The following is a 24,594-nucleotide window of genomic DNA, read 5'->3' on the forward strand; positions in this document are numbered from 1 at the left end:
CTATACTATGACGTTTTTTGGAGGACATGCTATACTATGGTTTTTTTTAGAGCGACATGCTATACTATGAGGTTTTTAGAGCCACATGCTATGCTATGACGTTTTTAGAGCGACATACTATACTATGACATTTTTTGGACGACATGCTATACTATAACATTTTTAGAGCGACATGCTATACTATGACGTTTTTTTGAGCGACATGCTATACTATAAACTTTTTAGAGCGACATGCTATACTAAGACCGTTTTTGGACGACATGCTATACTATGACGTTTTTTGGACGACATGCTACACTATGATCTTTTTTGAGCGACATGCTATACTATGACATTTTTTGGACGACATGCTATACTATGACGCTTTTAGAGCGACATGCTATGCTATGACATTTTTTTTTGAGCGACATGCTATACTATGATGTTTTTAGAGCGACATGCTATGCTATGACGTTTTTAGAGCGACATGCTATACTATGAGGCTTTTAGAGTGACATGCTATACTATGATGTTTTTTGGACGACATGCTATACTGTGTTTTTTTTTAGAGCGACATGCTATATACTATAACATTTTTTAGAGCGAAACGCTCTACTATGATGTTTTCTGGACGATATGCTATACTATGTTTTTTTTTTAGAGCGACATGCTATACTATGACGTTTTTTGAGCGACATGTTATACTATGACGTTTTTAGAGCGACATGCTATGCTATGATGTATTTAGAGCGACATGCTATACTATGACGTTTTTTGGACGACATGCTATACTATGATGCTTTTTGGACGACATGCTATACTGTGACGTATTCTGGGCAACATGCTACACTATGACGTTTTTTTTGAACAACATGCTATATTATGATGTTTTTTGAGCGACATGCTATAATATGAAGCTTTTAGAGTGACATGCTATACTATGACGCTTTTAGAGTGACATGCTATACTAATGTTTTTTGGACGACATGCTACACTATGACGTTTTTAGAGTGACATGCTATACTATGATCTTTTTTAGAGCAACATGCTATACTATGATGTTTTTCAGAGCGACATGCTATACTATGACGTTTTTTGAGTGACATACTATAACGTTTTTGAACGACATGCTATACTATGACTTTTTTTGGGCAACATGCTATACTATGACGTTTTTTGGACGACATGCTATTCTGTCATATCTTTTGGACGACATGCTAAACTATGATGTTTTTTGGTCGACATGCTATGCTATGAAACACTCAATGAACTGATACATCATCTAGTGTTAAACCGAATAAAAATTCTTAATAATATAAAATGTAACTGACTGAGCTGTATTAATTAAATCGAGATATTTCAAAATGAAAGAAACCCAACATTGACTGAAAGATTTCAGTCAACTGAACCTTAAATTCATTTACCTATGAAAACCATCCTTTAATGTCTTACCTTAAAATGACTTACATTTTTAAAAAAAATACAGGTGCAAAGTAAAAGTTTCACACTACAGATGAATCACTGATGAACATTTAATTGCATTAACTAAATTATTATGAGGAAACAGATATCCATTTCTAATATTTGTATCAAATATGTTCATGTGTATAAAATGTACCTGATGTCAATAAAAATATGTGCATAGTGAAATATATGAAGTCCATCTGCATCTATGCATCATATTGATGTTCAAATAATGGGAACTGCAGCCCACGTTCAGTCAAGTTAGCGGAATTACGGATAAACAACATTTCCAGGTGTATCTTTCAAAATAAAAGCCGTGATTTGTCTTACGGTAAAATTACCTGATTTCAAAAATGTGATTTTGAAAATGTAAATCAAACTGTAATAAGCATTAGCTAGCTGCTCCACTTGCTCTGAATATTTTTGTTCTCGTCTTTGTCACGCCCAAACGAAAACTGAATCCATATTCTGGCTACATTACCAACAACAGCATCCCTGGAGTGACCGGAAAGGTTAGCCGACCTAGCGGAAGTGCTAATGAGGTCTGCTCTGGCACGGATTATTACCGTCACGCATGTAGCTTTGAAAATAAATCTTAGACAAGGCACAGAGCTGTAGCTCCGTTACAGTGTGAGCTCTAATGTTTCTCTGTGTGACTGTCAGACTTCCTCTAATAAAATCCTCCTGTTCACTGGGCTCCAGAGATAGCTCCACAGATATGACTATCTATGTATGGGTCAGACTGACTGAGAGCCGGAGAGCAGTGATTGGTCAGACTGAGAGCCGGAGAGCAGTGATTGGTCAAACTGACTGAGATCCGAGAACTCTCTGTCCCGCCCACATTTACGGCTTCTGTTTACCGATGCTGCTGCTGACAACGTTAGCCTCCAAAAGTGGAGATAAACTCTACAGGTAAGTCATTTTTGTAACTAGTTGTACTCTTCTCCACATCTGGACAACATCACATATAAAGCAGTGAAGTTACTGTAAGTTATCAACCTGTAACCTCTGATATAAACATGTTCTAACATCGTGTTTTAAAGTTATGTAAATTTGAGATTACGTTTCATTTAGTGTTAACGCTGACGCTAAATCAGTTTAGTCAGTGTCATAAACTAGTTAACTGTAAGCTGTAGCTAAGTTTCCTGCAGATCACAGCTGATCAATCATAACCAGTGTTGGATAAGTTACTTTGAAAAAGTAATTAGTTACAAATTACTAGTTACTTTTCTAAAAAGCAATTGGGTACATTACTTAGTTACTGTCTCAAGAAAGTAACTAAGTTACACTACTTTTTGATTACTTCTGGAACATCTCTTCCACAACGTATGCCGCAACAAGTCTATTTATTTCTGTCTTTGGGGTTACCTGACAGCGTAATTCAAGACGAGGTTGCTTGTATCGTGTCGGTGTGTCGGAGGCGGCAGCCTCGCTGTGTTGCTCTTTAGCGACAAGCTTAACAGTTGAGTGTTGACGCTGCAAATGTTTCAAAAGGTTGGAGGATGAATTGACTGCCGTTGAGAAACGTTTGCTGCCCACGCAAAGCTTGCACTCCACGACCACGTTTTTGTCTTTTTGGGTGACATAGTTAAAATAGTGTGCGTAGCTCCACCGGATAAATGAATTCGTCTCCTCTGCCATTTTTGTTTGTCTGTCTGCTTCGCGGTCAAAGCGCTCAGCGTGATGTAAGCACGCAGGCGTGCATGCAGCGGAAGTGTACGTCCTCTTCGGCTTTCCTGAAGCAGACCCGCAAGTAACTAAGTATTTAGTTAGTAACTGTAATTTAATTATACGTATTTTCACTATAACGCGGTACATCACTTCGTTACTCGAAATTGTAATCCGATACAGAAACGCGTTACTGAGTAACGCGTTACTCCCAACACTGATCATAACGGATCGATAACTGCTGTTTTAGTATCAGCAGATATAAATAAATCTACGTTAATGTTCTTCCACAGAACTCTTGACTGATGAATGTGAATCTCAGTTCAGTTCTGAGTTAATATCTCTGTTCTTTGCTTCAGTTTTTTTCTCTACAACAGTGTATGGTGAGATAACTGTGGAGCTCATATTAATGCTAATGATACATTAGAATAAAAAGAATAAACATGATTATCTAAGGCAGTAAAATGGTCTTTAGCCTCAACCAGGAAAACAAACATTTCCATAAGATTCAAAAATAGGACAAAATACAACACTCTATTGTGTTCCATTCATATCCTGATGTGTTCTGATATTTAATGTTCCTGCAGTTGGAATGTAAGAACCTTGTGGATCTTTCCTCACTGTTAGTGTCTCTTCCTTCCAGCCTTGGTCTGGATCATTGGGAAAATCTAGTCTGATGGACTGAGAGCTACAGAGAACATGAACATCCAGCTGTGATTGTCTGAAGAGTCTTTTCTCCGTCATCACTGTGAGGAAGAGCAGCACTGATGTCTTCCTCATCCTTCCAGTAATAACAATAATGCTGCAGATTCAGCACCTCTCTTCATAATACAACTTGTCTTGTGACTGTTCAGTTTTTACATTTCACTGTTCGCAACACATTATTTATTTCATCCATTTATTTCATGTGTTTACACATCTTTACAGTTCACAATAGTTAAACAATTTAGTTTTTAAATGTGCAATAAAGATAATAATGAAGCTCTTGACCTGAATGTGTTGATGTTTTAATGCTGCATATCTGCTATAAATAACAGGGACTTTTTAGATTGTATTTCTGCTCCAATAGCAGAGATGAAGTTAAAGGTGATAAATAGAACCCCTGAATACTAAGAACAGAGAATAATAAACTGCTGAGAGTTGGTCTGTCCTTCTGTAAGTTAAAGCTAAACTGGAAGTGGTTCACTGTGGATGTCATCCATTCATCCTTCTTCACAACCAGATGAGGTTTTCCTTCTTCTTTTGGCTTCACTCAGAAGATTCTCACAGTGAACATGAGACACCTGAGATGAAGACAGACATCACAGTATCAGCATCAACAGCAGAGGTTCATTTTAAAGTATCCCTGGAAAAATTTCCTCTGTCATATATAGTTTTCCAAGCACTGAAAGACAGAAAGGCCTGTAATCACTTTAGCTTTAGAGGGGAGGATTTTATTATCCAGCTTATCTGTGCTGTAATTTAAATGTAATAACTGTAGTGTTCATCATTACTTTGTACATATTCTGGGAGGTTATTCTTCCAATCTACACTGCAGGAATAAGTACTACAACATGTGAATCAGTCATTAAACAACGTTAACCGTTACAGAGTAGATTCTGTTTTCTCCAGTTTAACTTCAGAGACTCGGCAGATACACTATATTGCCAAAAGTATTCGCTCACCTGCCTTGACTCGCATATGAACGTAAGTGACATCCCATTCCTAATCCATAGGGTTCAATATGACGTCGGCCCACCCTTTGCAGGTGTAACAGCTTCAACTCTTCTGGGAAGGCTGTCCACAAGGTTTAGGAGTGTGTTTATGGGAATTTTTGACCATTCTTCCAGAAGTGCATTTGTGAGGTCACACACTGATGTTGGACCAGAAGGTCTGGCTCTCAGTCTCCTCTCTAATTCATCCCAAAGGTGTTCTACTGGGTTGAGGTCAGGACTCTGTGCAGGCCAGTCAAGTTCATCCACACCAGACTCTGTCATCCATGTCTTTATGGACCTTGCTTTGTGCACTGGTGCACAGTCATGTTGGAAGAGGAAGGGGCCAGCTCCAAACTGTTCCCACAAAGTTGGGAGCATGGAATTGTCCAAAATGTCTTGGTATGCTGAAGCATTCAGAGTTCCTTTCACTGGAAGTAAGGGGCCAAGCCCAGCTCCTGAAGAACAACCCCACACCATAATCCCCCCTCCACCAAACTTTACACTTGGCACAATGCAGTCCGACAAGCATCGTTCTCCTGGCAACCGCCAAACCCAGAGTCATCCATCAGATTGCCAGATGGAGAAGCGTGATTTGTCACTCCAGAGAAGGCGTCTCCACTGCTCTAGAGTCCAGTGGTGGCTGCTTTACACCACTGCATCCGACGCTTTGCATTGCACTTGGTGATGTATGGCTTGGATGCAGCTGCTCTGCCATGGAAACCCATTCCATGAAGCTCTCTGCTGAAGCACTGTTCTTGAGCTAATCTGAAGGCCACATGAAATTTGAAGGTCTGTAGCGATTGACTCTGCAGAAAGTTGGTGACCTCTTGGCACTATGCGCCTCAGCATCCGCTGACCCTGCTCCGTCAGTTTACGTGGTCTACCACTTCATGGCTGAGTTGCTGTCGTTCCCACACACTTCCACTTTCTTATAATACAGCTGACGTTTGACTGTGGAATATTACATACATATAACATACCTAAAAAACTAATGACACTGTTATATCAACTGCACTTTTGTTTCGGTACTTTTTATTTAGCAGCTGTATGCTAAACAGTAATGCTAAACATATACACGTTAGCGTTGCCATTTCGGCCATTAACATGCTAACAGTGACACATGAAACAGTTTCACAGAGCTGCAAGTACTCAAGAAATGGTAGCTACTTTTATTCTTTCAAATGTTAATATTGTAGAGAAACCACATTGTTAAAAAGGGTTTGACTGAAACATTTCTTTGTTTGCCATTTAAAGTATCACAGTAGTCAGGAAGGTAAATGCAGTTTACACATTTGTACTAAAAGTCACTGGTGTTTTTGAGACCACAAACGTTGAACCTCGATTTAATGTGCATGAAGAAACAGCAGTTAGTAATTTTGTCTGCCACTGTAGTGTTGGTCTTAAATATTGTTTTTGGTGTCTTGCTGCTTAAACACACCTCCACAGACAATGTGGCTTAATTAGCCTTATAACATGTATTCAGAAACGCTGACCTTTGTGAGCTGCTGACACCTGAACAACAATTTTGTGACTCCGGTGTTAAACCTCTCCTGTATAAGATATAAAAAACACAACACGGTCAAACAAGCCACCCAGTCAAACTTCATAAATATTTATTACATATCAATGAACAGAATCAACTACTTTCACAGCAGTGGTCTACAGCACTTTTTTTTTTTAAAAATAACTGCTCAAATAATAATAATAATAATAATAATAATAATAATAATAATAATAATAATAATATAGTTCAGTTTCATTTGAGGCCACATTTGATACACAAACATTTACAAGTAGTACTTGGCATTAAAAACGATGGCGATACAATATTTTAAGACACTTGGTGTTTTTTTTGTTAATTTTCTTTCGTTTTGATATCACAGAGAGGTTCAGCAACAGTCTAAACAGTAAATATAGATTCAAATACAAAAAAAATAAACTAAACAAAACGTGAAAATGCCAAGGGGAGGTAGAAACAAAGAGTACTCGACAGAAATACAGGAGAATTAGGAAAGACATAAGCGGGAGAAATGGCGTTCCCCCAGTCAGCCACCTTTGTTTAGAGTAATAAACACTAGAGTATCATTGTAAAAATCCCCACTACCACCACGGGCTTCTTTTTCCCTTTTTCTGAGTTTTGTTATAGTGTTGGAGGGATTCACGCTGAGGCAGGCAGGCGGAGAATATAGGAAAGGCGTGAGGGACGAAGAGGAGGAGGCTCATGCAAGATCTGAAGGCTGCTGTGTTGTGAAGCCACCATACTGAGGCGCTCTCATACCCACAAAGCATAGTCAGAACCACTACTAGAGTTTTGTTGCATTAGTAAGCATTCTCCTTTCGTTTTACTGTTATTCTGAACATTTCCCCTTTTTCATGTTAGTCAGTGTTTGCACTGACAAACAGGACTCGTTACCGATTTGAAGGTGAGTGAAAGACCAACCTTTTCAAGATGTGTGTCTCTGTGCTGCTTCTTTCTCATCAGGACTCGGCCTGCTTCAAGCTTTATATCCTGCCACTGACTTAATTGCGGGTGATTGTTCCCACCTGGCCTGCACTGCTGATTGCCCACATGAAGCCCCCGAGGGACTGAGGGCCTCTGAAAAACCTGGACTAACACGTGTTTTGTGGTTTTTAAGTGTCTATTTTCAAAATCTTTTTGCAATTTAAAGGGGCACTCCACTAATTTTACAAGTGAAGTTTAACTTACTTTTCTTAGTCTTAAAAAAATGTGTTTGACAGTGCTTGGGCTTGAGATTTATGCCGTATTTCAGTCATATGAGATGGGTGGTAGAGAAGAGAAAAAAGGCCATATTAACAACTTGAGACAGCTGTATGATTAGATAATAAATACATACACCATATGTGTTTAAGTTGGGATTAATCCCATCGAATGCCCATCTTTGAGGCATCCTTAGTTGTTCAGTTTTCAGGCACAGATGTATTAATTGCCTATTTGAAAACTCTAGTTTCCCAGTTGTCGTTACAACATGAAAGTTAAAGTAAACTTTTATGACATGAATGCAGCATGAGATATTTTTTATAACATAAGACGGTTTACAAACTGGAGATGTGACTGTGAAAGAAGTGGACATTCAAAAGGCAGAGAGGGTTTAATGAGATGCAGTCGTGGAAAATGCTGGACACTGCTGCACCATTTTTAAAACTTGATTCAAATTGGAGACTAAAAATCAAGACTGTCTTTTTAAAATATGCCTCCTCTCAGTCATAAAACTTTATGGATTGGGTTCAATTTTACATTATCATAACAAAAGTCAGGGACAAGCAGGAATAAAAATTTGCAGACTAAATCCTCTTCCTTGACAGATTTTGATTGAAGGACATCGAATTGCCAGTAACTGCTGTCAGGATCTGAACAAAACACCCGTCAGCTCTGTTAGGGATGCATCGGATAATGGATCAGTAAATTAAAGTGTGTGCAGGTGTGTTGGCTTTCAAGACGCGTCTGCCTGCTGAATTGTGCCATAAGTCATTGTGCCGCTTTAAATCTGCCTGTCACTTGAGAACAGGGTGAAAACTAACAGGGCTTCTGGTCCTGGAGAAGTTTTAAAATTATAGAGAACATCAAGTTTAAAAGTAGCGGCTGGTGCTATGAGTGCTGAATCCCAAATAGGGTTGTTTTCTATGCAAGTTCTCATTTTAAATTCCATCTTGGTTTGAGTTTTACTTAGGCGACAAGATCCTAGAAATACAATGATCTAAAGTAAGAGTACATTTTCTGTATGCATTTGAAATAAATGGGCACTGTTCAATAAAGACAATTTATCTTTTACAATTTCTATACCGTTTCTTCAAAATTATCCCTGTGCACCTTACATGTACAGAGAAAGACAAAAACTAATTCACACTTAATTTTATTTGTGTAATTTGTGGTCATGCTTGCTTATTTTTATTTGTTAGCGAAATCCCGCTTTTATCGTTTATTTGTATGCAATGTGCTATATTCAGTTTTTGTTAAAAATTTGTGGTTTGTCTTCTTGGTCCATCAAATATAAAAAAAGAGGCCTTCACACTTTTTCTACAGTCTCAGGTTGTTGTTTGCTTGCTGCTGTTAGATTCGGTAATATGTTGCAGACTTGAGGATTTTCAAAGCTAATTTGTGGCGCAGAAAACACTACACTTGTACAGCAGCAAAGGCAGGTCATGCAGATTTAAGGTTGTTTCTTTGTTATGGGGTAAAATGTTTAGTGCATGTGGCCTCGAGAGAGTGCCCCCAGTACGTGAATTCAAACTCATCGGAGTTGTGGGTCACCATTGTAATCAAATGTGAACTACAATCATGGCTGCTACTGTCAGACACCAGAATACGGCGGCTGTGTCGAGGTGTAGTTCAATGGAGGATGCTGGGAAATGGCACTTGTGGGAGACTTTGCCTCCAGCCCTGTCTACCTGTATACTGTGAAGAAGGAGAAGAATAAGGACTTAAATGTGCATAAAACGTCATACTTTTACTAAATATGGGAATAAAATCGATTTTTATAATATATCTATAAATATGCATCACAGATCAGACAGGCATATACGCCTGCCACCGTGTGCATTTTCATGTATAAACAGATGTACACATACATATGCATATCATACAACATTTGAAAGTGGACTGGAAATAATCACATAATATACAACATATTAAGCTCTAGCGACTTCAGAGGGAAATGTGAACGCCGAGATTTTTGTCGTGCCTCGGTGCGCAGATTTACATTCAGTTTGTGGTTTGGGATCAAACTGTTACTTCAGAGCTGTTGCAGAAGTGTGAATACACAACGGCGTTTTACACAACCTCAACGCTTCTTTGGGTTATTTGCTGCGGGGGGGCAACACAAACACCCAACACACAGTGGCTGAGGGACTGCTCACGAAAACAAACACGCACACAAACATGTCCTCTAACTCCCACTGCACCCATTTTGTCCGATGAACGACGAGGCCCATAATACTGGGATATAAACAAACTTAAAAAAAAAGACAAGAAAAAGGAATTCAACAAACAAATTTAAAACCAAACCAAACAATAAAATAATGGTGACAGTACAGGAGTGGGTGGGCAGAGAAGTGCACAATGGGATTGTCTTCACTTTAGGTCCAGGACATCTTCTTCGAAGGATGTGGAGAGAGCGAATGCGCTGGCGAGAGGTGGACTCTCTGTCTGCAGCACCGCCTTCTCCGGCTCAGCCTCCGAACTGGACGAACAGTGCAGCTGGACGTCCAGGTCTGCTTCAATGGACTCGGAGGCTAACCTGATGTGCACAGAAAAATATGGCTCAATCACAGAGCGATTTTTAAATGCATTGTTGCTTCTGAATCTGTCACCTGTCGCTGTTTGTAGACGTCAGTGCTCGTCCTTTGGGCTCCTCCTCAGTGTTCTTCTTGCTCATCTTTCTCTGTTTGACTGATCCGCTGTCTGACTTCCCACTTGGTTCCTCTGTCAAGCCTTTGTAGGGATGAGGTGACAGAAAATGGACTTAAGTTTGACATTACTACATTACATAGCAACCTATTTAAAAGGTGGTTAGCATGAATATTGGTAACGCAGGAAAACAGCTAGCCTATCTCTGTTCAAAGTTGGCTAAATCTGCCCACCAGTGCCTATGAAGCTGTGTAATCGACGTATTGTGGATCGTGCTGGTTTATTCTGGAAAAATGTTAAATACTGTAAAACAATCTAATTTTGGCTATTGGATTGAAAACCAAATCTTGAAAATAAAATGGGTTGTTCCAAAGAAAGGAAAGCTGTTTTGTAAAATTAGATTAGATCAATTCAGTCTTGGTTTTTGATCTGAATCAAACTTTTAGAGTGTCTTGTTGAAAACTTTTTTAGTAGCATTTGGATATCTGTGATCCAAAAACTCTGGATTATTTTGATCCTGAGGAAAATTTAATTCAGGTTGGATTTTAAGAACAAAATGTAAAGAACTTTAACAAAAAAAAGTAATTTCAGTTTAAACATTGGTCAACTAATACATTTGCATCACGCAGTATCTCAACTTTTTTTTAAAAAAAATTATAGATATAAACAAAGTGTTGGAGTTTGTATTATTCAAAATTTTGACGCCAATATTTTCACTTTTACTGCAAATGACTATTGGTTCCAAATATCGGTTCAAGGCCTCCTTGACTACTAATAATCGGTATCAGTATCGGCCCTGAAAAAAACGCATCGGTCGATCTCTAATATAAAGATTAGAACCATAAATAACATCTTAATTAGTGAACTTCAGAGTGCTGGTGGGTAGACTTTAGTACCTTTACATGGAGCTAGGCTAACTGTTTCTCTGTGTTGCTATTATTAATGCTAAGATAAGCTAATCTGACTATTAGATTAGCCTGTATTTAGCATACATACGTAACATCTTCTCGTATAAGTCAACAAGACAGCAACAAAACATTTCCAAATGTCAAACTAAAAGGTTTAACACTACAATTGCAGTAAAGTAAATGTATTATTCAGTGTATAATATTGTGGTTCTGTGTACCGAGCAGCTCCTTCCGTGTGCGGCTGGCTATCTCTTTGATCTCCATGCGGGACAGGGAAAGCGAGTGCGTGGCGGAGATGAGGGGCGTTGGGGGCACCATGGTTGGGGCCGGCGTCGTCAGCACCTTGTTGACCAGAGGAGACTTCAAGGGTCTTTCAATACTGCGGCCCACCAAGTTACAGAGAGGGATCTTGAAGATGTGCTTACATGCAGCTTCACCTGTGGGGAAGGAAATCCACGGGAAGAGTAGGACGGAAAAAGGAGAAAGCAGTGAGGAGTGAGGAAAGTAAAGGGAGGCAGATGATGAGAAAGGGCATGAAACAAGAGATAAAAAGAGCACAGATGGAAGCAGAATGTCAGAAAAAAGAAGAATGTGAGGGAGTTAATAAAAAATGTACAACATAGATTTTTCGTTCCAACTTTGAGCTCAGTAGCTACAAAAGTGTATCTAAAGATCTTTCCAAACTTTCCACTCAGCCACTAAATTTTTAAAAATATATATTTTTTGTCAACACTACTTCAATCGCTATTGCATGGCAAGGCAGTTGGAAGAAGATACTACATTCTTAGGCGGTAGGCTATATGAGCAGAAAAACAACATGGTTATGGTTTTTCTATCCCGATTTAGCACTTCTCATGTAATAATATTAGCTACATTTGTGTCATGACTTTCAGCTGTTCTGAAAGACCAGCTTTTAGAGCCGCAACATTCGTCTGATTAGTTGTCAGCTATTAAATAAACCAAAAACTACTTTGGTAATTGGCTAATTGGTCTGAGTAATTTCCAAAGAAAGACGAGCATAAATTCTCCGATTCCAGCTTCTGAAATTTTAACGTTTTCTGGTTTCTCCACTCTTCTATTATGACAGCAAATTAAGTATCTTTTAGGTTGTAGACAAAATACATTTAAGGATGCTGTTTTGTGCTTTGAGAATCACTGATAGACATTTTTTTTTGGTATTTTGTAAGCAAACAACTAAGCAACTAATCAAAAATAGAACTAATATGAAGTTGAAGACCTAGCAGCTGGTAATGATTAAGGTTATAAACTGGCCAACTATCTGGATAAACAACATTGCAACCTGTGGAAATCTTTTGTACTGTGTAGTAGACAAATGGTTACCAAACACTTCAACAATCTGGGGTTTCATATGAGACACAAACTGAGGCTAGCAAATTATCCTTATTTGCATTCTTTAAGCTAAACTAACCACATGTGGTTTTTGCTTCATATTTCTCCAAGTGTTATGTAACTATTTTAAAACTCTTTCCGTGGTGCATTCAAGAACCCCGTAGCCTTGCTTTCATTATCTGTGTTGTCAGAAAATCAAATTTAGAACACAAACAGCAAGCAAACACACTATAGATGCTGGTAAAGGAGTAATTTACTAAATAAAAAGATGGAATGCACCAGGGAAGGAAGTTTTCTAATAGACATTGACTGCAGCAGCATGTTTCTATGGCTGCCTACGATCAAATAAGTTTTGGATTTTGCAAATAGTCAGCAGCATTGTTAAGTATATGTAACTGGTGTTCTATGAACTAAGATATGCAAATTCCCCTGTGTTGTGACTTTATATGGGCATAAACTCTCTCTAACTCACACTGACGAGCTCATACAATAAATTCAAACTTCCATATTCAGATGAAGCCACTCTAAAGTGATTAATAGTCCTATTTCTGAAAATTAATCATCCTTACAACAGAGAGCTAATGCAATATAACTGCTCAGTAGCCATTTATTGCACCCAGTCTATTATTCAGCAGAGACTATAAAAGCTGAAAGTGGATGTTTGGAGTTTTTCAAATGACACAATCTGCCCGCAGAGCTGCAGTGTGTTAGCCTGCAGTGCCTGATTGTGCCATCGGGGAGCAGCATTGGAGTTCAGCAGCCACACACAGCTCCATGGAGGCAGGCTGATGGTAACACGGATGAGAATGAATCAAAGTGGAGGCTACGCTGCACAAAGAGGACGGTCTCATCTGAAATGCCAGCGGGTGACAGGGGAGTAAAGAGCCATGGAGGAAAATAGAGGGTCGCTGCTGATGTTTGACAGGTACAATGTGTTAGTGCTGTTACAGATCCGCTCTCATGTACCTGTGCTGTCACACAGCATAAAAACCCCCCAAAAAACAGCATAGCCAAAATGCGGGAAAGCATGCAGTTATTTGGAATATACAATCGCAGAGATCAATATATTCCACATGCGTTTCTGCACCAGGGGGATGTGTAACACTCCACTGCACTTGCAAATGAATTACATGTTTATGTTAGGGATGTTTTTAGCCCTAACTGAAGTCAAATTCTCCAGGAGCGGTTTAGCTGCAGGTTTTTTGGTGAAGCTGGTGGAAGGTAGATGGTGACCAGCAGCCACATCAGTAACCTCTTGTTCACATCACTGATGCAATTACATGAGATGAAAACCTCCCCGAAGAGCAGATCCGGCAGGCAGTTAGAGGATGGGATTTTTGTCAGCACCCCTTCACCCTTCTCCCCCGCCCCCTCCACCTCTAGACTGTGGCACCGCTGTTTGGACCACCACTTTGGATCGAAGAGAGGGCTGACAAAAGTCTCCATGGCGACAGTGCAATCTGTAAATCATGCTGCGGCAGACGTGTCTTCTCCTTCCCTCTTTCCCTTTCCTCCCTCCTTTCCTCCCCGCCTCCTGCTTGTACACAACCCCTCCCTTCCCTCTCACACTCGTGCATACCTTTCCTGCATCTCCTCCTCTCTTGCCTCCCCTCCCTGTAATGCCGAAACCCTCCGTCTTGACTCACGTTATCACCTCTGCCTCACTTTTTTTTTACTTTGCGCTCTATCACCTTTCCCCCCCTTCCTTTCATTCTCTCCCCCACGCTACTGCTTTAATTAGTTAACACAGAAAGGGGGGAGGGGATGGGGAAGACATAATGTTCACTTAACATTCAACCAACGTTCAAGTCAACATGCCGCCTTTGGAGCAGACAGGGTGATACACTCTGGGAGCATGTGCATGTTAGTGGGGCAGCATTATGAGTGTTTTCATGAACTGAGGACGAGTTCGAGGGAGAATCCTGCAGTACCTTCGGCATCCTTAGACATGTACAGGGAAAGCTTGGTACCATAGGGGATCCGTATAGAATCTGAACCAGGGATGAAGAAGAGGGTTACACAAACTGAACACACACAGTAACGTACATTTCGGCGCACACACACACGCACACACGGCAGGTTCTCCGTTAGGTCTAGAACCCCTGTGGATGCAGAGTTCTATGTATAACCAGCTAAGACAGGAAAAGAAAATGAGAACCCCGTTGAGAGAAATGATTACCCAAACCAGCCTAAAAGCCTAAACTCCATTCTCGGCTAATTGCAGCAGCACCACCCAAACCTTGCCCCCTGTTAGCCCTGCTACGACCTGTAAATACCCACCCCCATTAGGAAAAGACTGCCTTGATGTTGCAGCAGCAGATACACAACCATTTTAACTGTGGCTTTCCTCAAGCCTTGTCCTATGACTATGAGGACACATTTGTGTCCCTTTAACCGCCAGAAAGTCTAATGAAGAAAGAGAAGCCGACTGATCCGTCAGTCTGTCGGCTCACAGCGGATGATAAACCTGTGTGTTATTAACATGAGGACGTCAGAAATGGAGCGAGGAGAGACTGAATGGTCAAGTATACAACGAAATATGGAGGACAGAGTGAAAATGGTCTAAGGTGGGAGGGGCTCGTATTGATCTTCAATCATCCTTGAAAGTATTTCTCTGCCTCTGAGGACACTTCCTGTGTCCCTCGAATGGTGGCGGTGGGAGGTACGCTGGTAATTAGTCTGTTACTCATTTGGTGATTTGCGGTTTGTAAGAAATAAAAGGATCATAATGACGTTTTAATGTTTTAGTTTTCTGACAAAAAAAACAAAACAAATTTACATAACATCCAAGTGTTTTTCATATTAATTCATTTTAGATTGACTCTCTCCCAATGTCATTCTTTGAACTATTGAATGAAAATCAATTTGTACCTACTTGGAGGCTGTGGAGAACATGTAATCCATCACGGCAGACATTCTGCTGCCTTGATTTTTTTGTGAGCACCCTGTTGTTTTTTCATTAAGATTCGATTATACAGCATGGATGCCTGTTTTCAAAACTGGTGTGTACGAGGATTCACTAAAATCTAAGAGTTTAAAGCAGAAGGCTAGTGATTTTCTCTTCTCTGGATATTAAAAAAAAATGTAATAAAAACAAACAGTGTATTGATAAAACAGTGTTGGTGAAACTATTAAATCATAAAGAAAAGTATTGTTTGTATATCCAGTTGTCTAATATGTCTTAATCTTCTGTGCCTTAAACCTCCATCACTTCCCCAAAACACGTCAATGAGCCACGCTGTTGCACTAGATTCACTCATTACAACATTAAAATGAACAAAGCCACTCTAATTCTACTTGAGCTGCTCCCACATACACCGAGCATAGTTCCCAACAAATGTGCCATTTGCTGATATGTAGGAAGTTCCTGAAATTCTTTTAACTCTCAGAACCCCGAAACCTGCTGGTGAACAAACAAACAAACCTCCCCAAGCATAAACTACAACAGAAAGTACTATCAGATTTTCAACATTCCAGATATTTAAATTACCCTTTTGAGATGCGCCGTTACGCCAAGAAACAAAACCAAATCTATAGCTAAGCTTAAAGTTGTAATACATTTTACCATCATTTTATTCTACATGCCTCACTTGATGAACCCTTCGGCACTAACTTGATTCTGTAGAAAAATGGAAGTTCTGGGCTCCTCTGTGCAATAATAAAGCCATTAATAAAATCTTGTGACAAATATTCAGACAAGTTTACAGCTGAAGTGCTCTGTGTTTACACAGTGCAGATAGGACACAAGCATAAAAAACAACTTGAACATGTACAAAGTAAAATATCTATAGTATGTAGAGGCGTTGCTTTCTTTTCCAGTATTAGTAATGTCCATACTTGAGTTCTACCTGCTTCTAGCTATGGTTGTGCTGTTTCCATAGAGGTGCAGGACTTCATATTGTAATTAAAATGAGCACACATTAAGTAAAAATGTGACAGGACCAAAAAACACCCACAAATAGCTTGGGGTTCAGAGGGTTAAATAAAACAATATATTATGTGTGGTAGTAAAGATGCATATTTTCGGTAGTGACCGGTGGAGCAGACTGTGTGAGACAGACGAACACATTGTTGATGTTAGTTCTCATGTATTATCCTTTAGAATAAGATATATATCAAAATATAGAATAACAAAAACTTTCTTTAAATGCAGAAAACATAATTCATGCTTGTGTTTGTCTGCCCTATGTTAGATCTGCTGACAGTGAAGCTCATCCTCTCTAAATCCTCTGTGAATCCTTGAACACACCAGCTAGCAAAGTTTTCAAAAAAAGATCAAGATTTGCAAAGAAAAAATGTAAATAGACAATAAAACAAAGACTGATTTGTTCGCAGAGGCTCCAAACTAAGTTTTTGAGAGCATTAAAGTTGTTTCTAGAACAATTTTTACATTACACTGAATTAAAACCAAGCAAATGGCAGCTTGGAAGGTGAGATATTATTGTGCAATCTTTAAAAAATGATCACTTGTAATGAAAAAAAGGAACAACCTAAAATATTCAAACTATCAGTAGAGTTATATAAGTTCTTGTTTGTGTAGAAAGGGGACTTGTTTCCTTGGAGCCACTATGAAATGCCAACACTGAGGACATTTTATAATTTGCCATGAGACTAAGTTAAGTCAGTGTTATACAGTGCAAAAAGATGAGGTAACAGTCATGGGAGAGATGAATGCAATTAAATATTTTCTCGTAAATAAAATGCTTCACATGATTAAACTGTGAGAAACTAACTCAAACCCTGGAGGAGGAAGGCTGCTGCCTCACTGAGGCTTTCTGCTGAGACAAGTTTATGTAAATGTCTGTTGAGCTCTGGGCAAAGAAAGCACCCAAAGTCAAACATGATCTTCAGGCAACGATGACATATTAAAACCTTTAACATCCGAGTTGTAAAATCAACATCCTCTGGCGCCTTTGCTGCGCAGGGCTTACCGTCTCCGAGCGGCGAAGGGAACACGGGCATCTCGTAGCCGGTGGGCGTCTGTGGGGAACTCTGGGAACTGGTGTCTCTGGAACTGCAGTTGGAGGCTGAGCTCACTGGAGCCGACGAAACAAAATAGATGTCCGACTGTGGGTGGAAAAACAGTAGCACAGGGAGCGTAAGTGAGATCAATACATGCAGAGATGACAGGAAATATTAAGGCGAAAGAATTAAGGCAGAAAGTGAAACACAGAAAGAAGAAAAAACAACAAGGGACTGAATGAGGTAATTGTTAGATGGCCGATGAACTGTGTTCTGCTTTAAATTATCTGTGTGTGTAAATTATAAGTGTATTATTGCTTTGTAGCCATGCAGATTGCCAGTCCTATTTCCCACTGGGGTAATAAAGATTGATTGAAATGAGAGAGCTGAGACAGCTACTTCCACAACTCAGTGAGGCCTTCTAACACTGGAAACATTCACAAGCATAAGGACTCCTGCTATAGTGGAAGCAAATTTGCTGCAGACACACATATCATGCAAATCTTCTGCCTAAACACCTAATTCCAAAAGTAGTTTAGGAGTATAAAATTAATTTAAATGTAAATTACAGTTGCAGTATACATTGCTGACAAAAACAGCGCATGGAAACATTATGTTGCCGATCATACTGACCCGTGAAGCAGACAACTGTAGCTCTGGGACCACCGCTGTGTACACAAGGTTTCCATTGACCACCAGTCGGATCTCAATGGAGTCCGTTGTGAAGGCCAGGATGTAAGGAAATGCACAAACTGCAAAGACAATGCAAGCATATGAAAAACAAGCATATGATCAGAAGGTTGCAAAAGGGTGCCGCTGCAAAAACCACTGAAACACTGAACTCCCACTATATTTTTGAAATGCCATTAGCCGACCATATGTGTGGAAAAATAGGAGTGTCGAAAATCAGGCTGAACTTCTCTCCCCCAGATGCTCCTTCTTTCCTCTGCTCCATGTAAAATGTGCAACAAGGTGAGAGCAGAATGTGGCACAGCATGGAGGACAGTGTTGGGGGGAAAAAAAGGAAAAGAAAATCTGAAAAACGCTCAAACAAACCACCTGACAGGTGCAATTTGACAGCAGGAGCTTAAGCCTGAATCAACGAGACATTTTTCTATACCAGACAAAGAGCAAAGAGGTGGGCTGAGAGAAACCAAGACTGAATATGGAAAGAGGAAAAGTTGAACTGAAATTATTATGTTGTGGTAACACTAAGACACTACGGTAACATATCATTTTGTCTTGTTGAAGTTATGTTAACTTTTCTCTGCACATCATCCAAAAACAGCATAACAGGTCAGGTAGCTACCAGACAAGCTTTGTCCAATATTCACTCTCTTTTAGTTCTGCTTCCAAATCCTAGGGCAAATATTTGTCTCTGTAGCTTCCAAACGCTCCACTACTCTCACTAGCTAGTTGTATACTTTGACTGGCTGCTGATTGGTGCTATGCAAGTAGCGCACAAAGGGCTTATGGGAAGGAAAAAAAAGAAGAAAAATTCTAAAATGCTTCAGATTTAACAGAAACGGCCTATTCAGGTCATTTTTAAGTGGGTTTGTTGTGATAAATTTTTTTTACAGTGCAAAAAGTACAAAAAATAGGCCTTTTTTGACATATTTGAACAAACAAGTTGATAATGGTGGCATACTTGAACAATCCAATGAGAAAAAAAAACAGCTTTTTAAATAATTACTTCCAAAAAAATAATAAAAAAATCAATAGATGAGTTGTTTTTCTATGGAAAAAGTAAGTACACCCTTGGCATCAGAAGCTAGTATTGTTCCCTTCAGCAGAAAAAAAATATTTGTTGGATGTTCTACGTTCCATACAAAATGCTTTTGGTTGCTAGATGTTTGAGAGGTTTCAAATCCACCCACAACATTTCAATGAGATTCACATCTAAGCTTTGGCAAGATAATTCTATGATTCTTTATTTTTGATCGCTCTTCGTTGGATTTGCTGTGTGCTTAGGACCATTTTCCTGTTGAATATTCTACTTCTGGATCAACTTTCGGAAAGACTGCCTCACATTGTCCTTAAGTGCTCTTTTATGTGATGCAGAATTCTGAGGTGAATCAATGATTGGAACCTGCTGAGTTTGTGAAGCAGCAAAGCAACCCCAGACCTTAACATTTTCATTAACAAACTGGTTGCTATGATGTTCTGCTGAAAAGCTATCTTTGGCAAACATGTTGTTCTGAGGCCGAATACATTCATCTTTGATTCGTCTTTCAAGAGCACATTAGTCTGAACGGTCTGCTCTTTGTCTATATGCTCAGTGGCAAACTGTAGTTTTGCACTAATGTTCTTTTTGGACTGCAAAGGCTTTTTCCTGGCACGTCTCCCATTCAGGTCAAATCTGTGCCATCTCTTTCTTATTGCAGACACGTGCACTTTGACTGCAACAGTAGCAAGAGTGCAAAAGTTACCCATCTGTGATCAATGTTGGGGTTTTGTTGAGACAGTTTTTTTTTCTTTTTAAAAATCGTCTGCTTTTTGGCTGAATTTTCTGTGGTGGACAGTTCTGGACAAACCAGCAGCCATTTGAAATCCATGCCGACTGAAGATGATTTTTCTCACAGGGGTAAAGATTTATTTCAAATAAGGTGGAGATCTTCTTTTATCCCTTGCCAGACTCATAGGCATCCATAACCTTTCTTTTGCAGACTTTAGGGAGCTCTTTAGATCTAGGTATGATTACATCTCAGACTTCAATAACAAAGAGAAAAGCAGAACCTCGATGTCAGATCAAACACACTTTAAGAAGGTTTTAATCAATGGAGGCTCATCTGGATTCCCCGCTTCCAATTTTATGGATCTTAGAGTGTGATAAATGTAGATGTGTACTAGCTGTTCCCATGCGACTGATTGGTTTTGTTATTTTTTTATTTCTGAAAATGACCACAAAATGTCAATTTTATGTGCCATTTGTTTATAACCTTTATCTTTTCCATTTCCATTTCCATACTTTCCACATTTTCACACTTTTTATTGTTAATGTAGAAATACTGATGACAGTAGCTCAAACAGCTACCCAATTTGAGGGTGTCTAATACGTCTCAGCATAGTGTGTATATATATTTGTGTGTGTGTGAGAAAGGAGGCCACATTTTAGATGCACTGCAACCTAGAGGGGCAGCATTTTGTTATCAACAGGGTCAGGGCTATTTCTTTTCATCGCCTTCCGTGTTAATAATAACACGCTCAATCACGGGCAAACACAAAAACACACGCACACATGTAGTCACACAGGCCGGTTGGATGCTCGCGGTTACACAGTGTTTCCATGGCGACAGCAAGCTCCGGCCAGGCCAGCAGCAATGGGCAGGGTGGGGCTGTTGCCACGGTAACCTACCAATAGCGTTGGGCATCTGGTTCCAGCTGAAGTGGAAATCGGAGGTGTTGGATTGGATCATCGGCGTGGAGCCGTTAAACGGACAAACTTTCTTATAGTAACAAACATCTGAAAAGACAAACAGGTTCATGGTTTTAATTAAAGGCTACTTCTTATTCTGTTTATTGCCGTTTCTGGATCAACAGCATCATTTTATTGTAACACTAAGACAGCTAACTGTGCTATTTTTCAGACATAAACAAGGTGAACAAAAGCTGAAGTGGATGGTTACGTTTTCAGAATCTGTTTCTGACTGTTATTATTCTAGAGCAGTCTGCGCTATGATTTTTATTCCGGTGGCAGAGGAAAAACATTAAGGCTCAGCTTTGACAGGTGGGACACAGTCCTGAATCATATAACATCTGAAATGTTCAGAGTCAAAGGGAGACTCACAGTTGTAACACAACAGCAGACCCGCCTCCCCGTCTTCATACACATCAATGGCTGCTACAAAATTTACCTGCAGGCAAAGAACAAGTCGAGTTTAGAGAAATCATTTCAGCGAGATGCAAAGGTCAGATACGCGAGACTGTTTTAAATAATGTCAGGTCACGTACCCTGAAGGTAATATAAAAGATGTCTGCTACGCACTGTTATTTATTTTGGTTACTCTTTCAAAGGAGCAGAATAAGACGGTTTATTAGAACAGCTGTTTGTCCTCCAGCCTGCTCATTCATTTCATCCCAGCTGGTGGCTGTGAATGACAATGTGTTGATTCACCCAAGCAGCCTGGTAATCAGCGACTAACTGGGCCAGCTGAAGGTTTCACTATGTGTGTGTGTTTCTGCACATGAGCCTCACCCTGTTGGCGTCTACATGATGTAGCCGGTAGGCATCTCCAGTGCTCTCATTGATCAGGTCAAACTGGTGTTTGTAGGCCACACAGATCATATTGTCGTTTTCCCCCGTCGGTCCGTCCACCAGCGCCATCACCACCGGCGGGTCACACAGACAGATCTCCTGGTGGATGGATGGGACACACTGACATTAGAACTCTTATTAGAAGTGTTATTATTAGTAGATAATCATATTCTAGGCTTTGGAACTACAGCTCCCATAATGCTTTGGAGAATGTTGGATTCAGTGACAGAGAAGTACGACCTGATCACCATTTCTCACCCCGTGGCACCATTAAACGTTTTCTGAATCAAGTATTAGCAGCTTCTTCCTCCAATCACTGGTTCACAGTCATATTTTAGACTTTTAAGAAATGTTTTTCTCTCATAGAAGTAATGTAAGTCTGATTTATTTACTTCACACTAAATCTAAACATTTATATCTTTCTTTTTGTCTGTTTGCTCATATTTGACAGAGGTTTTGACACCATTTGGGGCAACTGAAGCACTTCAAAATCACCTTAACTGGCTGCATGAGTTGTGTGTTGCAACTCTAACTCTTGAGCCCCTGGTGCCCTGCTTTGGGATATTTAAGAATGTAGAGATAAGTTTTAAAGAAATTCTTCATCTTCTCTTTCTGAAAAAGCAGGTTGAACCCTCTGAACCACAAAGCTCACAGTTAGTTTCAAAGGATAATGATCTTTTTTTAAAATAAAAATCTGAAAAATCACACTATTTATCACAGCTAGAGACTGTAAAAATAGTAAGAAACATTCGGTTGTCAACTTTCCGACAGTCCTTAAACTACTCATCTGTGATGTGCTGCTTTGTTGGGAAATGTAACTAATTCTAAGCTTAAAACAGTGATAGTTCATATATCTCATCAAAACAACTTTATCCTTCATGTCTCATCTAAAAAATAAAATAAAAATAAAGTCTTCAGTAATTTGATTCTGTAAGAAGAAGGGAAAAAAAACGGAATCTGTGCTTTCTGGCACAACCATGATGCTGTAGTGACTCAGCTGCAGCCAACTGTTGCATTACAAAAATTCAGGCTGAATTTCAGACTTTGGCTGAACTTGGATGAACTGCAGGCTGTGTTTACACAGAGCGGCGAGGAAACAAGTATGTAAACAAAATTAAAATGTAAGCAAATGTATTAAAATATCCACAGTATGTACAGTGAGTAGTAGAGAGGACTGCATGTGTGCACGTGGAAAATCCCAGGTTATTTGATTTTTGTAAAATAAATAATCAAAGAAATTAAACGTTAGCTTTTTCTTTTAATATAATTTCTGACATTATAACTATGCCTTCCACAGAAGACATTTTTAAATTTTCTCTACTTCTGGTCATGGTTATATTGTTTCCATAGAGGAGCAGGACTTGATACTGCAGTAAAAAATGAGTCAACAGTGAGTAAAAATGTAACAGGAGCATAAAATTCTCAACTTGTGGTTCAGGGAACTGAATGTGAATTCACATGCTGCAGTCTTGATTGATTTATTATTGTTCATGTCGAGTTTGTTGTACCCGTATGTACTGAAACTCCTCCACTGGAGAATCTGCTCCTGAGGCGACGGCGCTGAAACCTTCGAAACGTGGATGTTTCCTGGTGATGAGGAGGAGTTTGTTCCTGATGGCTGCTACTATCCTCAGCTCTGAGCCGTGGTGGGTGTTGATAGAGTACAAATGACAACCTGGGACAAAGAGGAAGAGTGGGGGAGGCGGAGACAGAGAGATGGAAAATACATTGGACATGTGCAGTGCTGTAGGTGCTATTATCTGCCACCGACCCACCGATCAATACACCAGCTCAGACAGCCTGGCATGATCCTAACTCTATGTTTGTGTGAACGGTAATGACGACGTTCATTAAGGTCACGCTTCAGGCTCATTAGGTGTTGTCTTTTAAATAATAAAAATCATTAACCAGAATTTGTCTTCTTGCTACAAAGCTAATGTTTCTGCCAAAACTGACAAGAAACAAGTCAAAAATCTGGATGGTTTTCTACTTAGAGAAATCTTGACAGACTTACTTCTTTTAGCAATATAAATTACATTTTTTTTTTCATTAAAATGCAGTCTGAGACAAAATCCAAGTGAGCTGGAATATTCATATTGATGAGATTGTATTAAAAATGTTACAAGAATTTAGATTTTAAAAGAATAGTTTGATTAGATGAGATGATTAACATCACTCTCATACATGTGTTTAATAAAAAGCTAGAGTCAGCAGGTGGTTAGTTCAGCACAAAGACTGCAAAACAGGGAAACAGTCAAAGGTTTTAAACAACCAACACATCATATCTTATGTATTTAATCCACATACACACCAAAGATTGAAAACCTAAAGTTGTGTTTTAACTTGAGTTAGTCTGATATTTACCGAAGAGACGTGACAGTGACCGTTCATTATTAAATTAAGCATTACCTTCATAACCTATCGTGACTCTCTCGTGTTTTAATTTACTCTTTCACATATCTGACATTTAGAGAAAGCAGGACATTTCAGCACACATGACCCCAAAAATGTCAAGGATTACACAATGAAGACCTATTTCCATTGTGGTCTTTGTAAAGAGAGCAGAGATGCAAGATTTCTGCATCATTTAGGAAAAAGTAAATGATTAAAAATGCAACAACATAACTACAATAGTGAGCCTACTCCTCCAAGTTTCCCAAAAACCATAATTTGGCTTTTACTCAATTTCTGGTAGTTGCTTAATGCCCTATATTCCTGGTAATTAAGATATCCTTTCTTAACAAGCTTTCAGTGGATTCAGACTGTATATAAATGTATCTGAATTTCATCTGAAGATAATGATTCACAAATCATATCAAATGAATCAAGTGCCTTGTAAAGTTAGTCTTTTTTGTATAGAATTCCCTCTTTGGTCTAAATTTTCTCCATTGAGCTGTAGTTAAAGGATCAGAAAGAACAAAAAGAGAGAATCTCATGCTAAAAATACTG

The 24,594-nt window shown here is 39.3% G+C and overlaps 1 protein-coding gene across 6 annotated transcripts in view; it reads right to left on the reverse strand.

The window, feature by feature from the left end:
• Positions 1-6,396: 6,396 nt before the first annotated feature.
• Positions 6,397-24,594, reverse strand: part of garnl3 (GTPase activating Rap/RanGAP domain like 3) — a 97,665-nt gene continuing 79,467 nt past the window's right edge. For 4 of the 6 annotated variants that reach the window (XM_023298815.3, XM_023298816.3, XM_023298817.3 and 1 more), the window contains exons 22-31: positions 23,154-23,320; positions 21,586-21,744; positions 21,178-21,244; positions 20,746-20,853; positions 18,024-18,142; positions 17,360-17,495; positions 14,360-14,419; positions 11,297-11,515; positions 10,134-10,254; positions 6,397-10,060 (exon numbers count right to left, since the gene is read on the reverse strand). In XM_023298815.3, coding sequence (XP_023154583.1) covers positions 9,895-10,060; positions 10,134-10,254; positions 11,297-11,515; positions 14,360-14,419; positions 17,360-17,495; positions 18,024-18,142; positions 20,746-20,853; positions 21,178-21,244; positions 21,586-21,744; positions 23,154-23,320 — 1,322 coding nt within the window. In that variant the 3' untranslated portion in view covers positions 6,397-9,894. The remainder of the gene's footprint in view (positions 10,061-10,133; positions 10,255-11,296; positions 11,516-14,359; positions 14,420-17,359; positions 17,496-18,023; positions 18,143-20,745; positions 20,854-21,177; positions 21,245-21,585; positions 21,745-23,153; positions 23,321-24,594) is intronic. The other 2 variants (XM_023298819.3, XM_023298818.3) reach the window with 1 other exon arrangement.

This window comes from Amphiprion ocellaris, chromosome 17 (assembly GCF_022539595.1).
Source record: "Amphiprion ocellaris isolate individual 3 ecotype Okinawa chromosome 17, ASM2253959v1, whole genome shotgun sequence".
NCBI lineage: Eukaryota > Metazoa > Chordata > Actinopteri > Pomacentridae > Amphiprion > Amphiprion ocellaris.